The sequence below is a fragment of the Xyrauchen texanus genome, chromosome 11 (genome assembly GCF_025860055.1).
Source record: "Xyrauchen texanus isolate HMW12.3.18 chromosome 11, RBS_HiC_50CHRs, whole genome shotgun sequence".
NCBI classification, from domain to species: Eukaryota; Metazoa; Chordata; class Actinopteri; order Cypriniformes; family Catostomidae; genus Xyrauchen; species Xyrauchen texanus.
The window spans coordinates 45005562-45026754 of NC_068286.1; the positions used below are offsets into that span (position 1 = coordinate 45005562).

General features: G+C 39.9%; 1 protein-coding gene across 1 annotated transcript in view; it reads right to left on the reverse strand.

The window, feature by feature from the left end:
- The window catches only part of LOC127651663 (neuronal acetylcholine receptor subunit alpha-7-like), a 63373-nt gene that overhangs the window by 38552 nt on the left and 3628 nt on the right, over positions 1-21193 (reverse strand). Inside the window, exon 2 of the mRNA XM_052137611.1 lies at positions 13166-13305. Coding sequence (XP_051993571.1) covers positions 13166-13305 — 140 coding nt within the window. The remainder of the gene's footprint in view (positions 1-13165; positions 13306-21193) is intronic.

Genomic DNA, 21193 nt, shown 5'->3' on the forward strand with positions numbered 1-21193 from the left:
GCAGGTTATACTTGTTCGGCTCAATTCAGCATGTATTATGTGAGCTCAGAGACAGGATTGTGTCGAGGCACAGAGCTGGGGAAGGCAAAAAAATTAGCACATTTGGAGCACATATAAAAAGAGCACAGTGGCCTCTGTAACTCTGTAATGGAGTGGTGGTGGCGTGATGGACTAAAGCACATAACTGGTAATCAGAAGGTCGCTGGTTCGATCCCCACAGCCACCACCATTATGTCCTTGAGCAAGACACTTAATCCAGGTTCCTCTGGGGGGGATTGTCGATGTAATAATTGCACTGTAAATCACTTTGGATAAAAGCGTCTGTCAAATGCAAATGCAAAAAATTTAATTCTTAAATGGAAGAAGTTTGGAACAACCAGGACTCTTCCTAGAGCTGGCTGCCTGGCCAAATTGAGCAATCGGGAAAGAAGGGCCTTGGTAAGAGAGGTGACCAAGAACCCAATGGTCACTCTGGTTGAGCTCCAGAGATCATGTGTGGAAATGGGAGTAACTTACAGAAAGACAAACATTGCTGCAACATTCAACCAATCTGGGCTTTATGGCAGGGTGGCCAGAATGAAGCCTCTCCTCAGTGCAAGACACATGAAAGGCCGCTTGGAATTTGGAATTTACACTCCGAATGTGAGAAACAAGATTCTCTGGTTTGATGCAACAAAGTTTGGACTCAATTCCATCTGAAGTAAACCTGGCACCGCTCATCACCTGTGTAATACCATCCCAACGGTGAAGCATGGTGGTGGTAGCTGGTCTAGGGGACTGGTCAGGGTTGAAGGTAAGCGGAATGCAGCAAAATACAGAGATATCCTTATTGAAAATATGGTCCAGAGTGCTCAGGACCTCAGACTGGGCTGAAAGTTCACCTTCCAACAGGACAAGGGCCCTAATCGCACAGCTACGACAACACAAGAGTGGCTTAGGGACAACTCTGTGAATGTCCTTGAGTGGCCCAGCCAGAGTCCAGACTTGAACCCAATCGAACATCTATGGAGAGACCTGAAATGGTTGTTCACCGATGGTCCCCATCTTCCTGCATTAAATACATGAAAATAATTCATCATGACAATTCGTTTGATTTTAAAAATAAAAAAGCAGAAAGACGCAAAAACACATTCTGTATGAATATGTTTGCCTTTCATTGCTTTATTTTTAAATTATTATTCTTGGCCTTTCTGCTGAATTTCTGTTGCTTTGATGAAAGGAATGATGCCTCTCGCTCTCTCTTGTTCTCTCTATCTGCCTTAGTGATGCTCACTGATCTCTTCTCTGCTCATTCTGCATGTTTAGAAAGCAAAAGACTGATGTTAAATGGACGTCAACTGCCTGGTTTGCATTACTGCTACTACCCTGTACATTATTAATTTAACAATTAACAAAATGGAAATGGCTTCATAGGCAATGTATTGCTAAACATACAATAAGGAAGTAAAACTGAAAAGACAACCTCTTAAAGAGAAGATATGTGAAAGCCCTGATAAAACTTCGTTCTACAATAAAACTGTATTCTTCTCTTGCCTTGTGAAAAATTCTGTGACACAAGAATACAGTATTGTAACACAGTTCAGTGGAAAGGAGGAGGCGAGAACCGGGTTAACAATATAAATAATATTTTAATAATAATCTTAAGCAAAAAAGACAAACACACACAGGTGTCGAGCAGCTGCCCGTAACTCTCTCTCTGTCGCACTGCCGTCTCCGGTCACCTTTATCCCTCTCGGGCTTTATCAGCCTAATTAGGGGCAGGGTGTGCGGAATCACTGCCCGACCCGCCCTGCCACAAGTATATTACTGATTTCATGGATCAAACCTTCAAGCGCACAAGGTTAAGATTTTTCCAATACCCTGCGTGATTTTAGCAGTAATCATAATCAGTAATGGGAGGTAGGTGTGCTAACGAGGAAGCTAAAAGCTACAGCCTGAAGTGTCAGTCGCTAATGCGCCTCTTGAGGCCAGGGGAGTGAAGTTTACACATACTGCATAGCTATCACATACCAGCTGGCTCCTGTTACACTCAATCCCCTAAACCTCACTCCTATACGGGTCATGGCACCACTGTAACCGGTCCTGCTCAACCTGCTCCGAGCGGGACATGAACCGGCATCAGCTGCCAGTAGAGGGGGCGCAACTATGACGATCAGCCTATAATCCCACCCACGTTGAGGCGTCACTAAACTGCAGTGGAAAAGTGCCATTAGACAAAACATTACTGTATTTAACAATGGTACATACATGGTAAATATGTTGTACCTACATTATCATGGACATTATAGTGAAGGTACCTAGTAGTGTTGTATATGTACTGCAGGTATTACAAAGGCTAGAGAACTGGTAATTTCTATTTAATGGTTATGTACAAAGGTCTTATTGATGTTGCATCTTAAATGCATAATTTCTTTAACCACCTACAAAATAGTCACGATAACGACATTTATAGACATTTTTCTTTATATTGCACTATTAAGCTTGTAACTGGCAGTTGCTTTCTATGTAAGGGAGAATGTGGCAGGGCGGAGGGCGTGGCCGGGTCGTGATCCTACACACCCGGTCCCGTATTAGGCTAATCAAGCATCCGAGAGGGATAAAGGTCGACTGCAGAGGATCGTGCGGGAGAGAGATATCGTTTACGGGACCGGATGTGTAGGATCACGACCCGGCCCCGCCCTCCGCCCTGCCACAGAGATGTTAGCCAATAAAAGCCGTTTACAAGAGGACTGATGAAGACAACTGGATGCTGTCTGGAACCCAATTGAGTTCTGAATTTTGGAGAATACATTTCATTATATATAGCATTGCCCTTGTTTATATATGTATGTATTTGTTTGTTTGTTTGTTTCATTTGGAAGGGTGACATTTGGCAAGATTACAGAGGTGCACTTCCACTTTGGGGAAAAAAAAAATATACCAATCACTAATACATGGATATTTATACACTAATACATGGATATTTATACACTAATACATGGATATTTCCCTGAGCAAAAAAAAAAATCAGGTCAGGCTGTTCTTGGGGGGTTGGTGGCGGGGAAACAAGCATGGACAAAGATACTTACTGAGTGGTCAGTCAGTGGTAACTATCATTGCAGTTCACCTTACCTCACAAACTTTACTGAAAATTGATTCTTTTAACTTAGCGTTTCTCAACGGGGGCGGTACCTCCCCCTAGGGGGCGTTTGGACAGTGTTGGGGGGTGGTGTGAACGAGGCAGCAGAGAGGGGGGCACTCAGGCACAAATGGGGGGCGTTACTCAGAGGTACTCAACTGGCGGCCTGCGCAAAAATCTTTTCAGCTCTTCTCCTTAGCCTATGTCTTCGTCTTCCTCGGATTACTGCTGCCACTTCACCAGGAGGATATGCCAGGAGAGCCGCTTCCTAAGTTACACATGCTTTTATGAGGCGGAGAATTTTCAGCGCAAAATAGAGGCACGCTTTTACCGGCTTTTTCTGTACATAACGCGGAATACATAATTAGGCGCATAATTAGTGCTCAGGGCTCACACTAATGACCGTAATTAATTAAAAAAAAGTGGCTGTTTTTGACGTCGTTTTTCTTCGGTTCAGTTCAGGTGGCCGAGCTGTTGTCGTCTTTGTTCGTCATTTGAAATCAAATGACCGTTTGTAGGCTATTCAAATTTGAAGCCTAGTATATATTGCCTAATTGAGTGCGTGAACGACCGCTGCTTTTTCATTGGCCATTTAGGTTAGTTACGTTATTGTTTTTGTGATTGGTTCATCTTAAAAAAATTTGTGTGTGAGCCTGAATTTGTTTGAATTTCTAAATACATTTGCAATACCTTTCAAATAATCCATGTGTTTTTGCATTTTTTTCCAAACACAATATTACTCAACTTGAGGCTTTTACATGTAGTTTAAATACAATAAGAAACTTCTGTTTCAGTTTTTTTTTTTTTTACCAAAAACTCAGGCTTCAGGTATCAGTGTTGCAATTGTTTGGCTGTAATAGTATTTCTGAAGTGTTTTTGTTTTTTTTTGTTTTGTTTTTTAGGGGGGCGTTAAGAGGATCATGAAGAGGTCAGGGGGGCGTTTGTTCAAAAAAGGTTGAGAACCACTGTTTTAACTGATTGGTATGTACAATGACATTACCATTTTTTTCGGAAAATGTTATTTTCAATGGCTGTTTATGGATTTAAATAAAAAATAAGATGCATTTCAAACTGTTCGGAGATTAGGGAAAACAGACAGGACACTGGAGGTTAAGTCATTCACTAAATAGGGAGCAAGGGAGAATTCCTATAGACCATTTCAAGGATATAAAAAATAACAACGGAATTACAATGCTACTGGCCTAGGAGCACTTCCGGTTTCATAACCGGATCCTTTTCATTAGGCTCTCAGTTAACACATTTTCTCAAAGAACTTATGTGACTTAATGTGACTTATATAGACATGTTGTTTATACTGAGCACCTGAATGGCACAAACGAATAGGTTCTTTGAACTTGTTAACTGTTAGCCAATCAGCTCGCTCACATATTACATGTCAAGTCAATCATCTCACATGGTGCAGGACTAATAGGTCCTTTGACGTGCACTCGGGCAGCCAAACAATTTGCATGCTCTCTATTTGCCTAACATTTAACTTTGCCCAGTTTGCAAGTAAGCCGGTTTCACTACAGCACAAGAGTTTTCTCTGAAAATGCTATTTGCTCAGGTGGTTGCTGTCACTTTCATCTATTAGCTTACACGTTAAGGTCTGCTTTTGGCCATGACACTTAAAAGTGTGCCTTTATCATAGTGAGCCATAGCCAATTCAGGCACAGGCACACATCTATCTTAGGTCATAAGTATAAATAATTCCACACATACAGTAGCTAGGCTAAGTCACTTGTTAAATAAGCTCTGGGCTTTCCTGGTGCAGATAAACATTATGAGTCAGGTACACATAGATATTTAGTACATTAGCATTGTGCCATTTGGCCAAGCAGGCCAAGGCACACCTAGCTAATATACACTCTGTGCACATGGCTCTTCGGAGCAGCAGCAGTACACAAGTCTTGGGGGTAGATCTGCTTATTTTGGATATTGTGTTTTTTGTTAAGCATTGATGCATCTTCACTACTTTGTTGGGGGATTGTATTTATGTATAATTGTGAAGCAGCATGTCATACATGCTTGATGCAACATGTCTTATGTTTTGTGCAGAAGCAGCAGCAGCAGCATGTGTCGAAAGTTGTCATGACTGAAATGAATTTAGCTACTTTTTGCTAATAGCTTGTAGTGTAGCTACCTACATTTTTAAAGAGAAGCTTCACTGTAGTTTAGCTGCTTAAAGTTACAAATAGCTTGTAGCTAGGCTAGCTTCCCCAGTACTAGTGCTGAACCCAATTTCCACAGCAAAATTATTGCAGGCGGGATCTCAGTATCATCCACTTACAGACTATGTAGATTGCTACATACAAAAACTAGGCAGCACAAATGAAGATCACACCAGCTGTCAAGTGGATCCGATCACAAACTCAAGTGGAAGCAACCCACATTCTAGGAGATACATGACAGATGGAAATAAACACGGTTGAACGGGAGAGCTGCCGTTGTTGTTGCTCTGTTCCGAGTCTCACAAGAAATGGGCCAAATGCATTTGGGTGCAGTCTTGGGACAGAGCAGCTAAAACTTGAAACACTAATGCAACATTTCAAGCAGAATTCTCTATTTAATTTGTTTTATTAACCTGAGCTTCAGATGTGTGTGCGCTGGTAATCTGTGTCTCTGCATGTTGATATCAGACACAATGAAGAAGTTCAGTGAAGTTTCTGTGTTTATTTTTTCACACACAAGTTTTTCTAATGTTTAGATTGGACGGTTATTTCCTATTAAAAGATAAACCAATATCATAACCAGCCAAGTTTAAAATCTTGTTTTAGCACAGCGGTTGATTGGACACAATTAGCATAGATTGCGTTTCACACCCCAAATGCAATGTGGTCACATGCGTTTTTGACTACCTCCATGTATGATTTCAGTGAATCAATCACAAAATGTTTTCGACCCAATTACCATCTGTATTTACCGCTGACCACTTGTGATCGGATCACTAAAAAATCCATCTTAATACCAGGTGGAAATGGGATCTGAGACATGGAGCATCATACACCATAAGATGTTCTCTACAGTCAGGTCTAACATATCAAACATGTTTGATAGCCTCGGACTAGATGGAGTTATTTCACTCTCTGTCCAATGTTCTGACATTTATGGATTCCCGAGTAATTAAATCATCTCCGTCAGAACTTTTTGATTGGCCCAGAGCAAACTTCCCACATCATCCTGTCCTGACCGTGTACGTGCTTAAACCACTAATCTTATGGCTTTTTTTACATACAGCATCAAAACTGAATTTCAGGTAATTTACAACTTCTCATTCAGGGAAATTTCCAGAGCTGATTTACCACTATTTTCCAATGGTTCTTATTCACACATAACCTCTAAAATGAAAATTGCAGTAATTGTTCTGGAAAGGGATGTTGATGTGAAAGCAACTAATGAGTGTTATTGACATTGAAATATAAACACATGTAAGGCGTGTTTGCACTCAAATGAGTTAAACACTGAAGGTGCAGTGCTATTTCAGTGCCTTAAGCTCCTGGCTAAACTTAAATGGAGTTCGTTTGTAAATAAGGTTTTTCAACTCAAGTGATGTGCAAAAGTGACGCATCTGCTTTTGGACAGTGCCGGACTGTCCAACTGGACCCTGTTAGTGTAAATGAACACATCTAAAGAACTTTTAAAAACACTTCCCTGCCTCTGGTAATGGGCAGTGACTGATTATTGTGATCGTATTGAGATAAGGGAACGCATGAACGTTTTTACTCTGTGAACCGATAAATTGAATCTTTCATATGGAAAAGCTGTGGAATGAGCATGAGCTGCAGATGACAAGAAATTATCTGTGACTATGGCGGGCTCTTAAAATGGTGACAGTATGTGTCATTTGATTCGATAAAAATAGGATGTGACTCTAGCAATATGCACTTGATTGGAGTAGGAAGTGAAAAATGGAGCGGAACTATGGTGAATTGTAGCGGCTAATCATGGCTCTATGTATACACATCCCAACCCTTCTCTCTCTCTCTAACTATTTCCTTCTACATCAGTGTTTGGGAAAGACAACTGTACAGCTTACATGAGCAGCTTGTCCGGAGTCATGGCCTGTTTGTATTCTCGCTAGGGATGTGCCCGAAGCAGAACACCTTATTTGAAAGGCACAAAATGATTGACTTCAAGACGAATAACGAATTCATCTGAATAATAAAAAATATATATGAATACCGGAGTCATGTACCATTTTTATACTTTCTTGCAGTTTCTCGCAGTAGCATAACATTGAGTTGTTATCATAGCTACAGTAACAAAAATAAATGTTCAAGACTTCTATAATAGGTTTCATCACAATTGACACATTGTTAGTTAATGAATGAGTTCAATCAAGAGAACAAGTTCAAATTTGAAAGGAATAGCTCACCCAAAAATTATCATTCTATCATATATTCATCATTACGCAGTCTCAAAACTTGTCTGACTTTCTTCTGCAGAGGTCCAAAATGTTCAAGCTCCAAAAAAAGACAAAGTCAGCATAGAGATAATCCATACAACTAAAACAATATGACCGGTTTTGGGTGAGAAGCAGACCAAAATGCATGTCAAGCGCAAGGAAGTGTAATCAAGATTATCAGTCTAAAGCACATAACTGGTAATCTGGTAATCAGAAGGTCGCTGGTTCGATCTCCACAGCCACCACCATTGTGTCCTTGAGTAAGTCACTTAACTCCAGGTTGCTCCGGGGGATTGTCCCTGTAATAAGGGCTCTGTAAGTTGCTTTGGATAAGCGTCTGTCAAATGCATAAATGAAAATGTAAAACGATTGCATCACATTAAACCACTCGAGTCGTATAGGTTTAACTTTATTCTGCCTTTATGTCCTTTTTGGAGCTTGAAGATTTTGGACCCAGCTGACTTGCATATTATGAATATAAATATGTCATATTTATCATTTTGGGTGAACTATTCATTTAACATACAGTGGTTTTGAATGTCTTGAATGCTTTCTAACTATGAGCAGAGCATTGCATTTGGGTGGTTACCCCTAGACCACAAAACCAATGGAAGCAAATCTGATGAAAGACAGGGACTGCATCAATAACCTTTGGATAACACACAGCTCTGTAACCCCACTTAAAAACCTGCAACACACAAGACACAACCGTGCAGTGCAGAGTGGCTCTCAAACTCCATGACGTGACAGACTACTAGTTGTCCAGTGCGGTTCCGTTCACACAGCACGAGTTAACCAAACTCTCTCGCAAAATGTGGGTGTGAGTCTTATTTAAGGGGAGAAAATTTAAGGGAGTCATTTCAGTTTTATAATGCAATTGCAACTCAACAATGACCAGAATGTGTGTGTATTTACCACCTTAATCTGTTGCTGTATGAACATGAATCTCTCTTTCTCTTAGATTGGTCATAATGGTCTCTCTCTTCCAGTGCAGGTTTATATGCAATAGAGAGAGAGAGAGAGAGAGAGAGAGAGAGAGAGAGAGTAATACTGTCTCTCTTGTGGTTTAGTTACAGCAGACGGTGAGTGAGACAGGCCTGTACTGTATGGAGTTTGAGTGTGGAGAACAGAAGGAGAGGTCAAGTATGGGTTACTGGTTCTCTGGGCAGACAGTGAGGGTGAGAGGTTCCTGCTGTGAAACAGACCTTCCCTCGGACACTGCTGATGGCATCCCCAGCATTCACTTCAGATTTCAGCTGAACCATTATGAGGACATGTATACAGATACACTGTTTATAACCACGTCAAACCACAACCATGCAAAGTAGAGCATTAATGTTATATGAGCAAACTTAACTAAGTGGCCATATGTGGTACATGCTTGTTTGGCTTCCACAAGGCCTTTCTTTTTTTATGTTCATTATCACAGATAATCATTCTGAAACTGTGATGACAGTAATGTACATGCAATGGATCTAAACTCGGCAAGTGCTCATGAGGATTTAAAAACAGGTATTATACTAGGGTTGGGTATGGCCAGCCACCTCACGATACGATACGTATTGCGATACACATGTCACGATTCGATCATAAGTAGAAAATTTATATTTGTGCCCGGCCCTAGATCCAAACTCATGAGAGAGGTACAACATGTCAGCAGGGCTGGACTGGGAAGAGAAATCGGCCCGGGATTTTACATAGCAACTGGCCCAAAAGTTGTTGAGGGTTTGCTGACCTTTTCTGCATATCACGGCGCCGTTTTGTGGTCCATTCTGCATAACACGACAGCTCATTTTAGCTTATAACGGCCCGTTTTGTGGCCGACCCACCAGCCCGCTCAGTTCTCCCAATGGCCAATCCGCTCCTGATCGGCCTCAAAGTGTGTCGGCCCACCGGGAAAATCACACTGATATAGAGATTAATGTCAATCATAAAATGGTGCATTACCCCTTAGACCAGTAGACTACTGTGGCAGGGTGGAGGGCAGGGCCGGGTCGTGATCCTACACTGGTGAGTAAGTGTTTTTTTTTTTCATCTCTCTCTCCTCTCTCTCTCTCACTGCCTCTCTACGTTGGCCTTTTCCCTCTCTTTTAAATTTTACAGTGTTTTTTGGGGGGGTACTACACTGTTACAGGAAGTACCCCCCCAGTTTAATTATTTCTGTTTCCCTCCCCTTGTCCCCTCCGTCGTCCAGGTAGACGGGGATGACCTGCCAACAGACGAGGGGGGTGTACGTCATGCTGGGGGCTCCCCAGCCTGAGAGAACGAGGGAGGAATGTGGCAGGGCGGAGGGCGGGGCCGGTTCGTGATCCTACACACCCGGTCCCGTATTAGGCTAATCAAGCCTTCGAGAGGGATAAAGGTCGACATCCGAGGATCGTGCGGGAGAGAGAGATCGTTAACGACATGTCCGTCATATGTGTGTTTGTCCTTTGTTTCAGTTTATCATTAAAATATGATTTATGTTGAAAAGCCGGTTCTCGACTCCTCCTTTCCATTGACTACTTTACAACTACCAATTCCCCAATCCGTCAAATATAAACAACATGTATTCCAAACTATTTTAATGACCCCCTCAACATACCAGCTTTCTTAATTGAAGCATCAGATCTGATACACATCAGTAAACTTTTCTTCCTCATTATTGTAAAATTAAATGCCATGCTTGAAAGTAATGGACACAAACGATGCCTTTGCCATGCCACATATTTTTCAGCCTTTTGTCTCTCACATTCCACCTATCCCCACACTCATTTCCCTCCCGGTATTGCGGTGATGTAGAGTGATGTGGCAGCTGCCATCCACAACCCCCTCTAGCTGATTGTGAACAACTCATGCGTTCACAGTTTCACAGCACCCCAGTCATACCCTATGGGCCGCTTGCCATCTGGGGCCGTGCAAGAGCCACAACACAGCAGCCATTATTTAATACACAGGATAAACAGATATTTCGTAATGCATACAGTGAGATGGGTGAATAGAGATAGATTTCAGCATTGTGATGGAGCCAATGGGACAGCAGGAATGGGACAGTCAGGCATGCAAGATTTTATTTTATTTCCTCTAAATGTATTTTTTTAGTTCTATTGTCCGAATACCAAAGGGATGCCGAAAATATCCCCCATAAAGCAGATCTTGACAGGTGGTGCTGGGGAGGAGGTGGGTTAATGCTAGGAAAACTGTCATAGCTTGCGTAGTGAGACCAGCTTACCAGTAATAGGCTGAGGTAAGGATATTTAAATGTTTGACATAATTGGTGTAGATATTTCAAGATTAAAATTGAAGCTCCAATTTAAGGAAGCACGTTGAGGTAAATTGTGGCTCTAATGATAATGCTGTCTTTTCTGTGACATGGTGATTGTCATTCTCAGGGTGATTTCAGGGAGTGCGGTACTGCTGTACAGAACTAATGATCTAAATTCTTTCAACACTGAAAACTGTAACTACACTGAACAAAGAATCCACGCAGGACTTTAAAAGATGTGAAATAGCAAAAGTAGGCATTAATAAAGCATAATCTTGCTTTGGTTTATATTCAGCATTATATATAATGTCCCTGTGGGACACTGTTCAAGTTTTCACCATTATAATTACTAGAAAGGTTTCCAAACCTCTCTTCTTATTGACAAATTCATCCAGATCTGACAAGAGCCCTTAAAGGGATAGTTCACCCAAAAATGAAAATTCTTAATTTGTGTTCTGCCGAAGAAAGAAAGTCATATATATCTGGGATGGCATCAGGGTGAGTAAATGATGAGATCATTTTCATTTTTGGGTGATCTATTCCTTTAAAGTGATAGCTCAGCCATAATTTAATTTTCGGTCATAATTTCCCAACCCTCATGTTGTTCCAAACGCATGTTACCTTCTGTATTCTGTGTAACACAAAAGATGTTAGACAGAATGTTCGAGATTGACAGTCTTGGTCACCATTCACTTTCAAAATATGGAGAATAATAACACATTCACTGACAGTAAATGGTGACCAAGGCTAACATTCTGTCTAAAATCATAAAATAAATAAGGGATGCCCGTCGCGGAGTCCTCGACACTGCCGTCCACCCAGGGGAGCGCCGCTGCCATCCACCGGAGTAAGGAGTAGACCGACCGCCCGGACGCGGTGAACGGCCGCCGTCCGCGAGGCGAGTGGGGATTAGACTCCCCGACCGCATGGTGCGCTGGAGCCGCTGCCAGGGGCCTTTATCCCTCTCGGAGGCTTAATTAGCCTGATAAGGGACCGGGTGTGTATAATCACAACCCGGCCCCGCCCTCCGCCCTGCCACAAGGTGATATTATTTTAACTCAGGAGACAGCACACAGTGGAAATGATAATTTTGTGGATGATTTAAATATTTGGTTATAACATATTGGTTTCGATCATTTAGTCGGATGAGGGCGCATAAGTAGTAATATATTATTTAATAAGAATAACATGTAAGGCCTAAGTATTGTAAAAGTTAATATGTGACGTTGTTTCTGCGACAGCCCCAGAGCTCTGACGCTCTTATTTCATTCACTCACTGCTGAAATATAGTGCACTCTGCCATTCACTATATAGGGAATAGTGAGTGAGTAAACGATTTCGGACACAGCCACTGTCTTCACCATTCCTTCGCCTCGCGCCTGCACATCTCTCACGCGTGCGCCCTGCACACTAGTTGTCAATCATGCGAACGGCAGAGCATAAGGCGTGTACACTTAACTTGGATGTTTACATGGATTTATTCAGTTAATCAGTCCGAAGTAGCTGCGATAGTTTCCAGTACCCCCACGAGGGCGCGGGGTAAATGTGTAAATACTGCTAATGAAATGCGGGACACAGGACAAAACACACTGATATATTGCTGCACTGACTGCTTCACCCTGAAAATGACCTTGACCATGTACTTAACTCGACGTGCTGCCTAAAGTGGGAGCTTCAATTTTAAAATTGAATTATCCACTTGTCTTGGCGTTAAATGAAGGCATTGCATGACATGTGTGAAAGCTGTGTGAACTTCCACTGTTGTAAAAGTCCCATTCAAAAAACTCTTAATTAATCACACATTTTTTCATTAGAAATTTACTTGAGTGAGAGTAAAAAGTATCCACTTATAACCCTACTCTAAAAGTAATTTTTCCCAAAAAGTTACTCAAGTAAATGTAACTGAGTAAATGTAGTGCGTTATTACCCTCCTCTGCTCTAGACACATTATTGACACCTTGAACTCAGCAACAGGTGTACTTGTATGTAAAAGTACTTATGCATTAGATGTTGTGAGCACAGAAAGGTAACTATAAAGGAGAACATAAAACGGACTGGGTATGAAGGGAAAGCCTGTTCACATAAGAGAGTTTTTTTATTTCTTGGTATCTGTTTTTATTCCTCATGGTAGGGCCAGTATTCGTTTTTCTTTTCAAGGGTGCTCTCATACTTTCTGATTGGATTTTCATGTTGAAATGAAGAGCAAAAACCTTCATCACACTCCATTTACACAGACAGGGATTTTCAGAGCGGAGAAACCCCAAGTCTTATCAGTCAAACTGAAATAAGCACATGATGGATCCAATTGCAAATCAACAATGAAAACACTTGGAAGTGACAGACACATGGACACCTGAAAGGAAGATTGTATAAAAGAGAAGCAGACACAGATACGCACCACATCTATGATCTGAAGCAGTGTGAGTCCCAGCTCCACCACTATGGGTGCAGAATCATTGAGCACGGGTCTTTCAAGCCTGTTATAGTTATCCATCAACCCCTTATACAGCTTCCGCTGATACTCTCCCTGTAACGAGTCTACAAAGAAAGAAAGAAAGAAAGTTAACACCCAATGCTCAAGAGGCAGATGGGTTGGGGATAAGTTATTAATTAATAATTTCGCAGATTTGATTGCCTCAGGCGCATTAACTGAGACTAATTCCCTGAGGGACTTTGCTGTTGTCCTTTAGATAAAAACACACAGAAAGGACAGTCTGGGGGGAAAAAATGATGTAAATCTTCATGCCAAAAATGGACTCGAGCCCCCTGAAGTGTACAAATGGGATTTACTCATATGTAAGAAAGCGATGCAATAGAGAGCTGAAATGGAAAATGTAAACAAAATAATGGATGGCATAATATAGGCAGTCAAGGATGATTCGGTGTGGATAATTTAATTTTCTTGGAACATCTACGATGATGTCTACAGTTAGATTCACAGAGCTGAGCTTTGAGTACGGTTATGCTGTTATATAAGCAGAATTTCCTTCGTAAATCAAAGGAAAATATTCACATTCCAAGAGATAGACATCATTCACACTCTCCTGACTCTGCGTATGAGGAAATTATCATATTAAAGGTATAGCCTAGTTTACCCAAAAATGAAAATTCTCTCATTATTTACTCACTCTCATGCCATCCCAGATGTGTATGACTTTCTGTCTTCTGTGAACACAAATTAAGATTTTTAGAAGTATTTCTCAGCTCTTTTGGTCCATACAATGTAAGTGAATGGGTGCCAACATTTTGAAGCCCTAAAAATCACAAAATGCTGCATAAAAGGAATATAGAAGACTCCAGTGGTTTAGTCCATGTCTTCAGAAGTGATATGATAGGTGTGGGTGAGAAACAGATCAATGTGTATGTCCATTTTTCTCTCCCATGTCCTCCCTGGTCAGTCAATCTCCACTTTAACTTTCGCTTTCTTCTTCTTGTATTTTTGGGGATTCGCATTCTTCATGTATATCGCCCACTACTGGGCAGGGAGAGGAATTTGTAGCAAAAAAGTACTTAAATATTAATCTGTATCTCACCCATGCTTAAATCACTTCTGAAGATATGGATTAAAACACTGGATTGGTTTTATGATGCCTTTATGTGCTTATTGGAGCATTAAACTGATGGTACCCATTCACTTGCATTGTAAGGAACTGCAGAGCTGAAATATTCTTCTAAAACTCATAATTTATGTTCTGCAGAAGAAAGAAAGCCACACACATCTGGGATGAAGTGAGGGTGAGTAATTGATGAGAGAATTTTCATTTTTGGGTGAACTAACCCTTTTAGAAGAGCATTTGTTTGCAGATTCAGTTTTTTTAAGTGGTAGACATTTCCATCTGACCACCTCCACATGAACATGTCAATGCCTACTTAACCTTTAATCACCTCCGTAGCTGCCCAGTAGTGGTGAGCAGTGAGACAGCAAGAGCAGGTCAGTCAAGAGCAGAGAGCCAGTCAGAAAAGTGGGTGTATACTGTCAAGTCTTAAAGGAGAAGCAGCACCAAAACAGAGCATTTCTAAAAGAGGGTCAGAATGAAGGAGTCAAACATTACAAATAAATGAATGTTTTGTTTTGTTTTTGTTGTTTGCTAAAAAAAGTGAACTTAAAGGAACATATTCAAATAATAAAAAAGGCATGTCATGACCCCTTTAAGCACTCTCCTGCTACCTCATTCTATCTTAGAAAATTCTTCAAACAAGCAGCTCACATAAAATTTGTTCAGCATGACTCACTGTTTTGAATGAATGGACTGATGCAAACTCTTTGCATTTTTATGCAAGATATGCATCACATCGGTTTCAGTACAGCCAATGATAAAAGCATGCTGTATCTTTTTAACATAACTTCTCACATAACTTCACTGGTGTTAGAGAAAAGTCTTGGAATTTTTAGTATTAATTTTATGTTTAGAAGAAAAGAAATGTAGATTTCAAGAGAAGAGTTCATATTCATTTTATTTCATTTCATTTATTATACAGGAAAATTCAACAGCAACAGTATAGTTACAGTAAAACGGGCCTGGCTCAGTTTAAAAACTGGTTTACAGCAGGTTCCTGTTCTGCAGCAACATAAAACAATAAACAGAATTTCAGCACATTTATACAAGACATTGTTATTGACTAGATATATATAAACAAAACATAAAATACGGAAAAACAAGACTAAAAACAGTACATGAGCAATCAATGTGTACAAGTTTGACTAGTAAGAAGAAACTGTTTATATGACTTTTTGAAATATGTGAAGGTCGATAATGTTCGAATATGATAAGGAATATCATTCCAAATTTTAGTGTAAGTATAGAAAAACGATTTCTGACCATAGTTATTTTTGTACTGTGGAACTGGAATGAGTGCCTGCGAGACTGACCGAGTAAGGCGTAGTGGTCTCGAAGTTTGTGTCGGGAGAAGACCTGTAAGTGCAGGTGAAGAGCTATTTTGAATACGAAAATAAAAAGCAAGAGCATGGCTGTTTACAAAGTTCTGATAAGTCAAAGCATTTGTGCGTGTGAGCGCACTGCAATGATGAGACCATTTTGGAAGATTACTGTGGATCTTAAGTGCTCTGTAATACAGTCGTGCTATAGGTTCCGTAATGTCCTTAGTGGTAAGAAACCAGATTGGAAGACAGTAGGACAATGTTGAGAACACAATAGCATGTAAATACGTTTCAGAAACTGAGAAAGAAAGATGTGGTCTAATCTTGTTATATACATAGAGTTTCAGAGATGTGTTCCCGGTATGTAAGATGTAAATCAAGTAGTACACCCAGGTAATTGTAGGTCTTAGTGACAGCAAGATCTTGGTTTGCAAAAGTAATAGAATCAGTAAAAGAAAAAAAATTCTGGATGAATGAAAATACATGCATTCCGTTTTCTTTACATTGATGGTCAGATGGTTCTTTTTCAGCCAGTCATGTATCAGGTGAAGATCAGTTTGTAGTTTGGAATTTATGACATTAGGATTTGAATCAGAGAGAAAAATCACAGTGTCATCAGCGTACAGTAAACATTTTGAGTGTTTACACACTCGAGGGAAATCATTAATGTATAAAAGAAAAAGTAAGGGTCCAAGAATGCTGCCTTGCGGAACGCCCATGTCACAAACTAAGGGTTGCGATATGACATGATTAATTTTTACCGTCTGATACCTGTTTGTCAAATAATAAGAAAGCATTTCTATCACAGAAGGAGACAGTTTAAATGAATGAAGTTTATTTAGTAAGATCTGGCGGTTCACTGTATCGAAATCTTTACGGAAATCAATAAAAATATCTCCAGTGATGTGACCTATGTTAAGAGAGTTACGTATTTGCTCAGTGAAGAGTAGTAGTGCCGACATTGTTGATCTCTTAGCACGAAAACCGTGTTGATAATCACTAAGCCAGTTATTTGTTTCGAGATAAAGAGTGCACATTACAACGAAATGCTGAAAATTGTGAAATCTACCAAAAGGTGTTTATATGTTTCCTCTTTTGTAATGCATTAAAGAGAAATGGAAGCGCAGCGTAGTTCTATCGGGAAGACTAGCAGCTGTACATCATCACATCATTAGCTAGGTAACTCCCAGCCAATCGCATGTAAGCCATTGCTTGATAAGTCTGCTCACAATCTATCACATTGCTGTTTCAGTGTGCTAACACGGCAACCTCCACCACCCCACCACCACCAGTTGAGTCCCATCCCACACAGGGGTAGGCTCCTCGCCCCTGCCTCCTTTCTCCGGCAGGATCTGACGGTCCGAGTACAACTCCCTCGGACCACCAGACGGGGCCTACGCCAAAGAAAGACATTACTTTTCTGTTTTATATTCATCAAATAAATGGCATCTGAACCTCACTCAAGCCTGCGTGTCTTCCCGATAGATATATGCACCTTTCATTTTGTGTATAGCCTAGATTTTAGTCAAGGTACTGTATATAACTTTGTGTTTTAAAAAAAAACATTTGCTTAAAGTTAAATGTTTGATATTAAAGCACTTTCTCTTATCCCACCTTATATGCAGAGACAACTATAAGCAAGCCATTCATATGTTTATTTGCCCACAAAAGTAACACTGTGGTTCTGCTGTGCTTTCAAAACATTGCCCTGTTTGTTTGAGTCTCCCGACCAGCTTGACACTACAACGTTGGCTTAACTAATGGTGTGAGTTTGGGACAGAACCATCTTTTGTCTGGCCAAAGACAGACATTGGACTCTGGGAAGCATTTATTTTATTATTATTATTGTTTTATTTTCATCTGTGCATTACATATACTGTATCGATGCTTATTATACATTTCATAAGTTTAATAAAGTTAATATTATATGTGGCATCTTTTCTAGTGCATAGTAATGGCAATGAACACTACATGTTTGAATTAATTATAGGTGTAATGCACATTATATTTTCTTTTAATCTCTTACACTAGGCTAGCATAAAAGCATTCTCATCTAATATGGTGTCCCTTTCTCCCCACAATTCTAATGGCTGAGGATGCCTATAAAATACTGCACTCTTTGTGGCACACACTGGTATTTAATTGAAATTCATCCCACTAAAGGAAATGTCATGCAAGCATTTCAATGCATTTAGAATAGTCATAGCAGCAGGATACAGGCTGGGCTTTATAATGCTCCTATTTGAAAGCTGCTTTGAAAATGCACTTTCTATACTGCAAAATCAATAACCAAAAACAATGGGGGGAAACTATATTAAAGGAATGTTCCACATTCAATACAAATTATGCTCAAAAAAGGGTTGCAGTGAGGCACTTACAATGGAAGTGAATGGGATCATTTATTTATGTTAAAATACTCACTGATTCAAAAGTATAGCCACATACGACACATAAACAATATGCTTGTAAAAATGATTTTAGTATGATAAAATCACTTACCTCTTCTGTGTAAAGTTATAGCCAATTTTACAACTCCGTTACCATGACGATGTAATGTCAACAAAACCTAAAATCCTCAAATGACGGTGCAAATTACAATTTAAACAACTTGAGAGCTAAAATAAAAAATAAAGAAAATAAGATTTTATACTAGTCATTTCAGATATTGTGACAAGGTTGAAGCAGTACAAAGCAAGCCTTCTTAAAAACATGGCAAACTGAATAATCTATCATTTTATAAATACATTTACTATGAATTTGTCTACATTTATATAATAAATATGAACTTTTCAAGTGCGCCAGACATAATCCGAGGGAAAGATTTGGTTTAAAATAAATAATATAGTCTTCAAATTTGCATTCATCAGCCAAAATCAATGTTAGCCTGTAGTGCTAAAACAAAAGACACTGTCTCCTGTGAATAGTTTTGAGGGCACTAATTCTAAGCACAGGTTTTGTGCCAGTACAAAGCGCAAGTCTGCATTGGTGTATGCGCACAAACTGTGGGTGTACAGAAATGAACCATAAAACATAAACTAGAGAAACAAATATACAGTACAGTACATTACAAAACAATGAATAATGGGAGAGAAGCAAGCAGGTGAGACACGGGCAAGCAGGACGAGCGCCAACAGTCCCAGATAGGCTAATAGAGAGCATATACAACACATACATTATGTTCCAGAACAGCGCAGACAACAAGAGCAGGGGATACATTGCATACAGCCCATTGACACTACACTAACTAAATTCTTATGAATGGGCTGTCTTCATTTATACATTGCTAGACATATATAATAGGACACTGATGGTTCAATAAACTGGAAAAGAACCTCAGAATGAAATTGCACTTGACCCAGCCCATTAGCGCTTTGCACGCATTTCGCCAACCCCTTGGAAATATCACAACTTCATGGCCATGCCCACTGACTTTGCACACATGACGCATTACATAGTGCTGCGCTTAAAGCATAACGCTCTTAAAATAGAGTCTATGACTGTAAAGGATTACAGCCCATGACGAGAAGGTCTGACACTCTTAACAAGGTCCCTACTGAGAGGAGATTACCAATTCTATCAAAGGCAACACATTCATTTCTCCTTTGTTCTCTAACATAAGCCATTAGTAACAAGAGATGACTGACAAGATTTCTTTTGATGAACCATTGCACAAGATGATTGCATTGATGTGTAACAGAATAAGTGTTTTCCCATCTCAGCCTGAGGGCTGATGCAGTTTCTGTAAAGTAGATATGTGTAGCATATACAACGCATAGGCAATGGTCGCTGAATCAACCTCATAGGGGAGCGGGAGGAGAGGGGAGGGAAATGGGGGTCCAAGCTGAAAGATTACAAAAGGTGACATTTATTATGCAATTTTAAATCACAGAAATACAACCTGTTGCCAAAAAAACTGAAAAACTGTATCTTCTATCTTAGGCTAAAGTCAATATGTGTAACCTGTCCTGCTTGACACATTATGAACGGGATTCAAATCAGTGTCGACCCTTCCAGAACAAACCAGCAACCTTTTTGTTGCTCATGACCAACCAGATGTAAACCACTGATCTATGGGTGACATAAAAGCCTTTAAGTAACATTCGTTGAATTTCATTACTTATTTAAACCCTTTCTCCCACTGGCTAGCACAATCTCATTACTATGTACAGCATGTGCTGTCAGTGATTCATATCATACATCCAAAGAATTATGAGCATTTGTGAGCAAAACGTAAACAAAAGACCATTAATTACATTTCATATGTCAAAACAAAGTCACACATTTCACACAAAGTTAAAAACAATAAGTGTTAAGTCAAAAACTGTACAAACAGGCACTTTGAAACACAATGTAGGCCAGAGCCACATTACATATTTAAACACACTGGAACAATATAAGCACACACTGAATTTTTCCTCACACCTCCCTTGAGTTGTAGCATATGGTGTTAAACCCCAAACAACAATCAGGGAGACTCCACGGTGGAGCACGAGGTCATCATTCTCACAGAGTCTAAACCCGGCAGGGATGATGTAATGGGTGATTTATTGAAATTCATGCAAATGCTGTAACATAATAACACACTGAGTGTTCAATGGGAGCTTTGTAACTGTGACAATGGTTAAAAAAAAGGGAAAAGCAGACAGAACGTGGAAAGATAAAGATGTTAGAGGTTAGTTTAAAGAAAAAGAGAGAGCTGAAAATAGCGGAAAATGTTACACTGCAAATAACAATTTTCTTAATCTTAAAATATTGAAATGTCCGTAAAACAAAACGAATTTACTTCGCATAAGATACTGTATTAAGACTTCTATTTACAGAACATATCTTAAATCAGGTTTATTTTTCTTTCCCCACTGGTAAATCGTTTTTTCATTCATTTTGTGAGGTTTAAACTTATGAGATTCAATTTCAATCAGTTCTTCACACAAAGCAACCCTGTGAATTTATGGGCCACCTTAATGATACATTTATGGTGCTTTTGTGTCCTTTATGAAGCTTGAAACCACCACATTGTAACTGCATGGACAAGAGCTACCAGAACATCCTTCAAAATGCCTCCTTTTGCAGAAGAAAGAAAGTCATACCCGTTTGCAACGACATGAGGGTGAGTAAACAATGCCAGAAGTGGGTGAACATTTCCTTTAAAATAAGAATATAAAACAAAGAGACGTAATAAAGCTCTCTTTTTCTCTGATAACATCTTGTGTTGGAAAGGATCAGAGGCAGATGTTCCTTGCGTGTGTGTGTGTGTGTGTGTGTGTGTGTGTGTGTGTGTGTGTTTGTTCACTCACAGCGAAGGCCTTTTATGGGGATTTATGTCAATCTAAGTATGATTATGGCAGCACAAGTTAAATCTCAAAGCTCAGATCGGAATCAGAAACGCTGTAAATTTGCCGTAATCTTCTGGCAAACTTGTAATGTGAAAAATGACCCATTTTATTACTCTCCTTCTCCACTGAGGATAAAGAGCAAATCATTTTATATGGAAACCTGATCAGGAACAAGATATTCTTTGACTCAAAGTGAAATTATCCGGTCTAATAA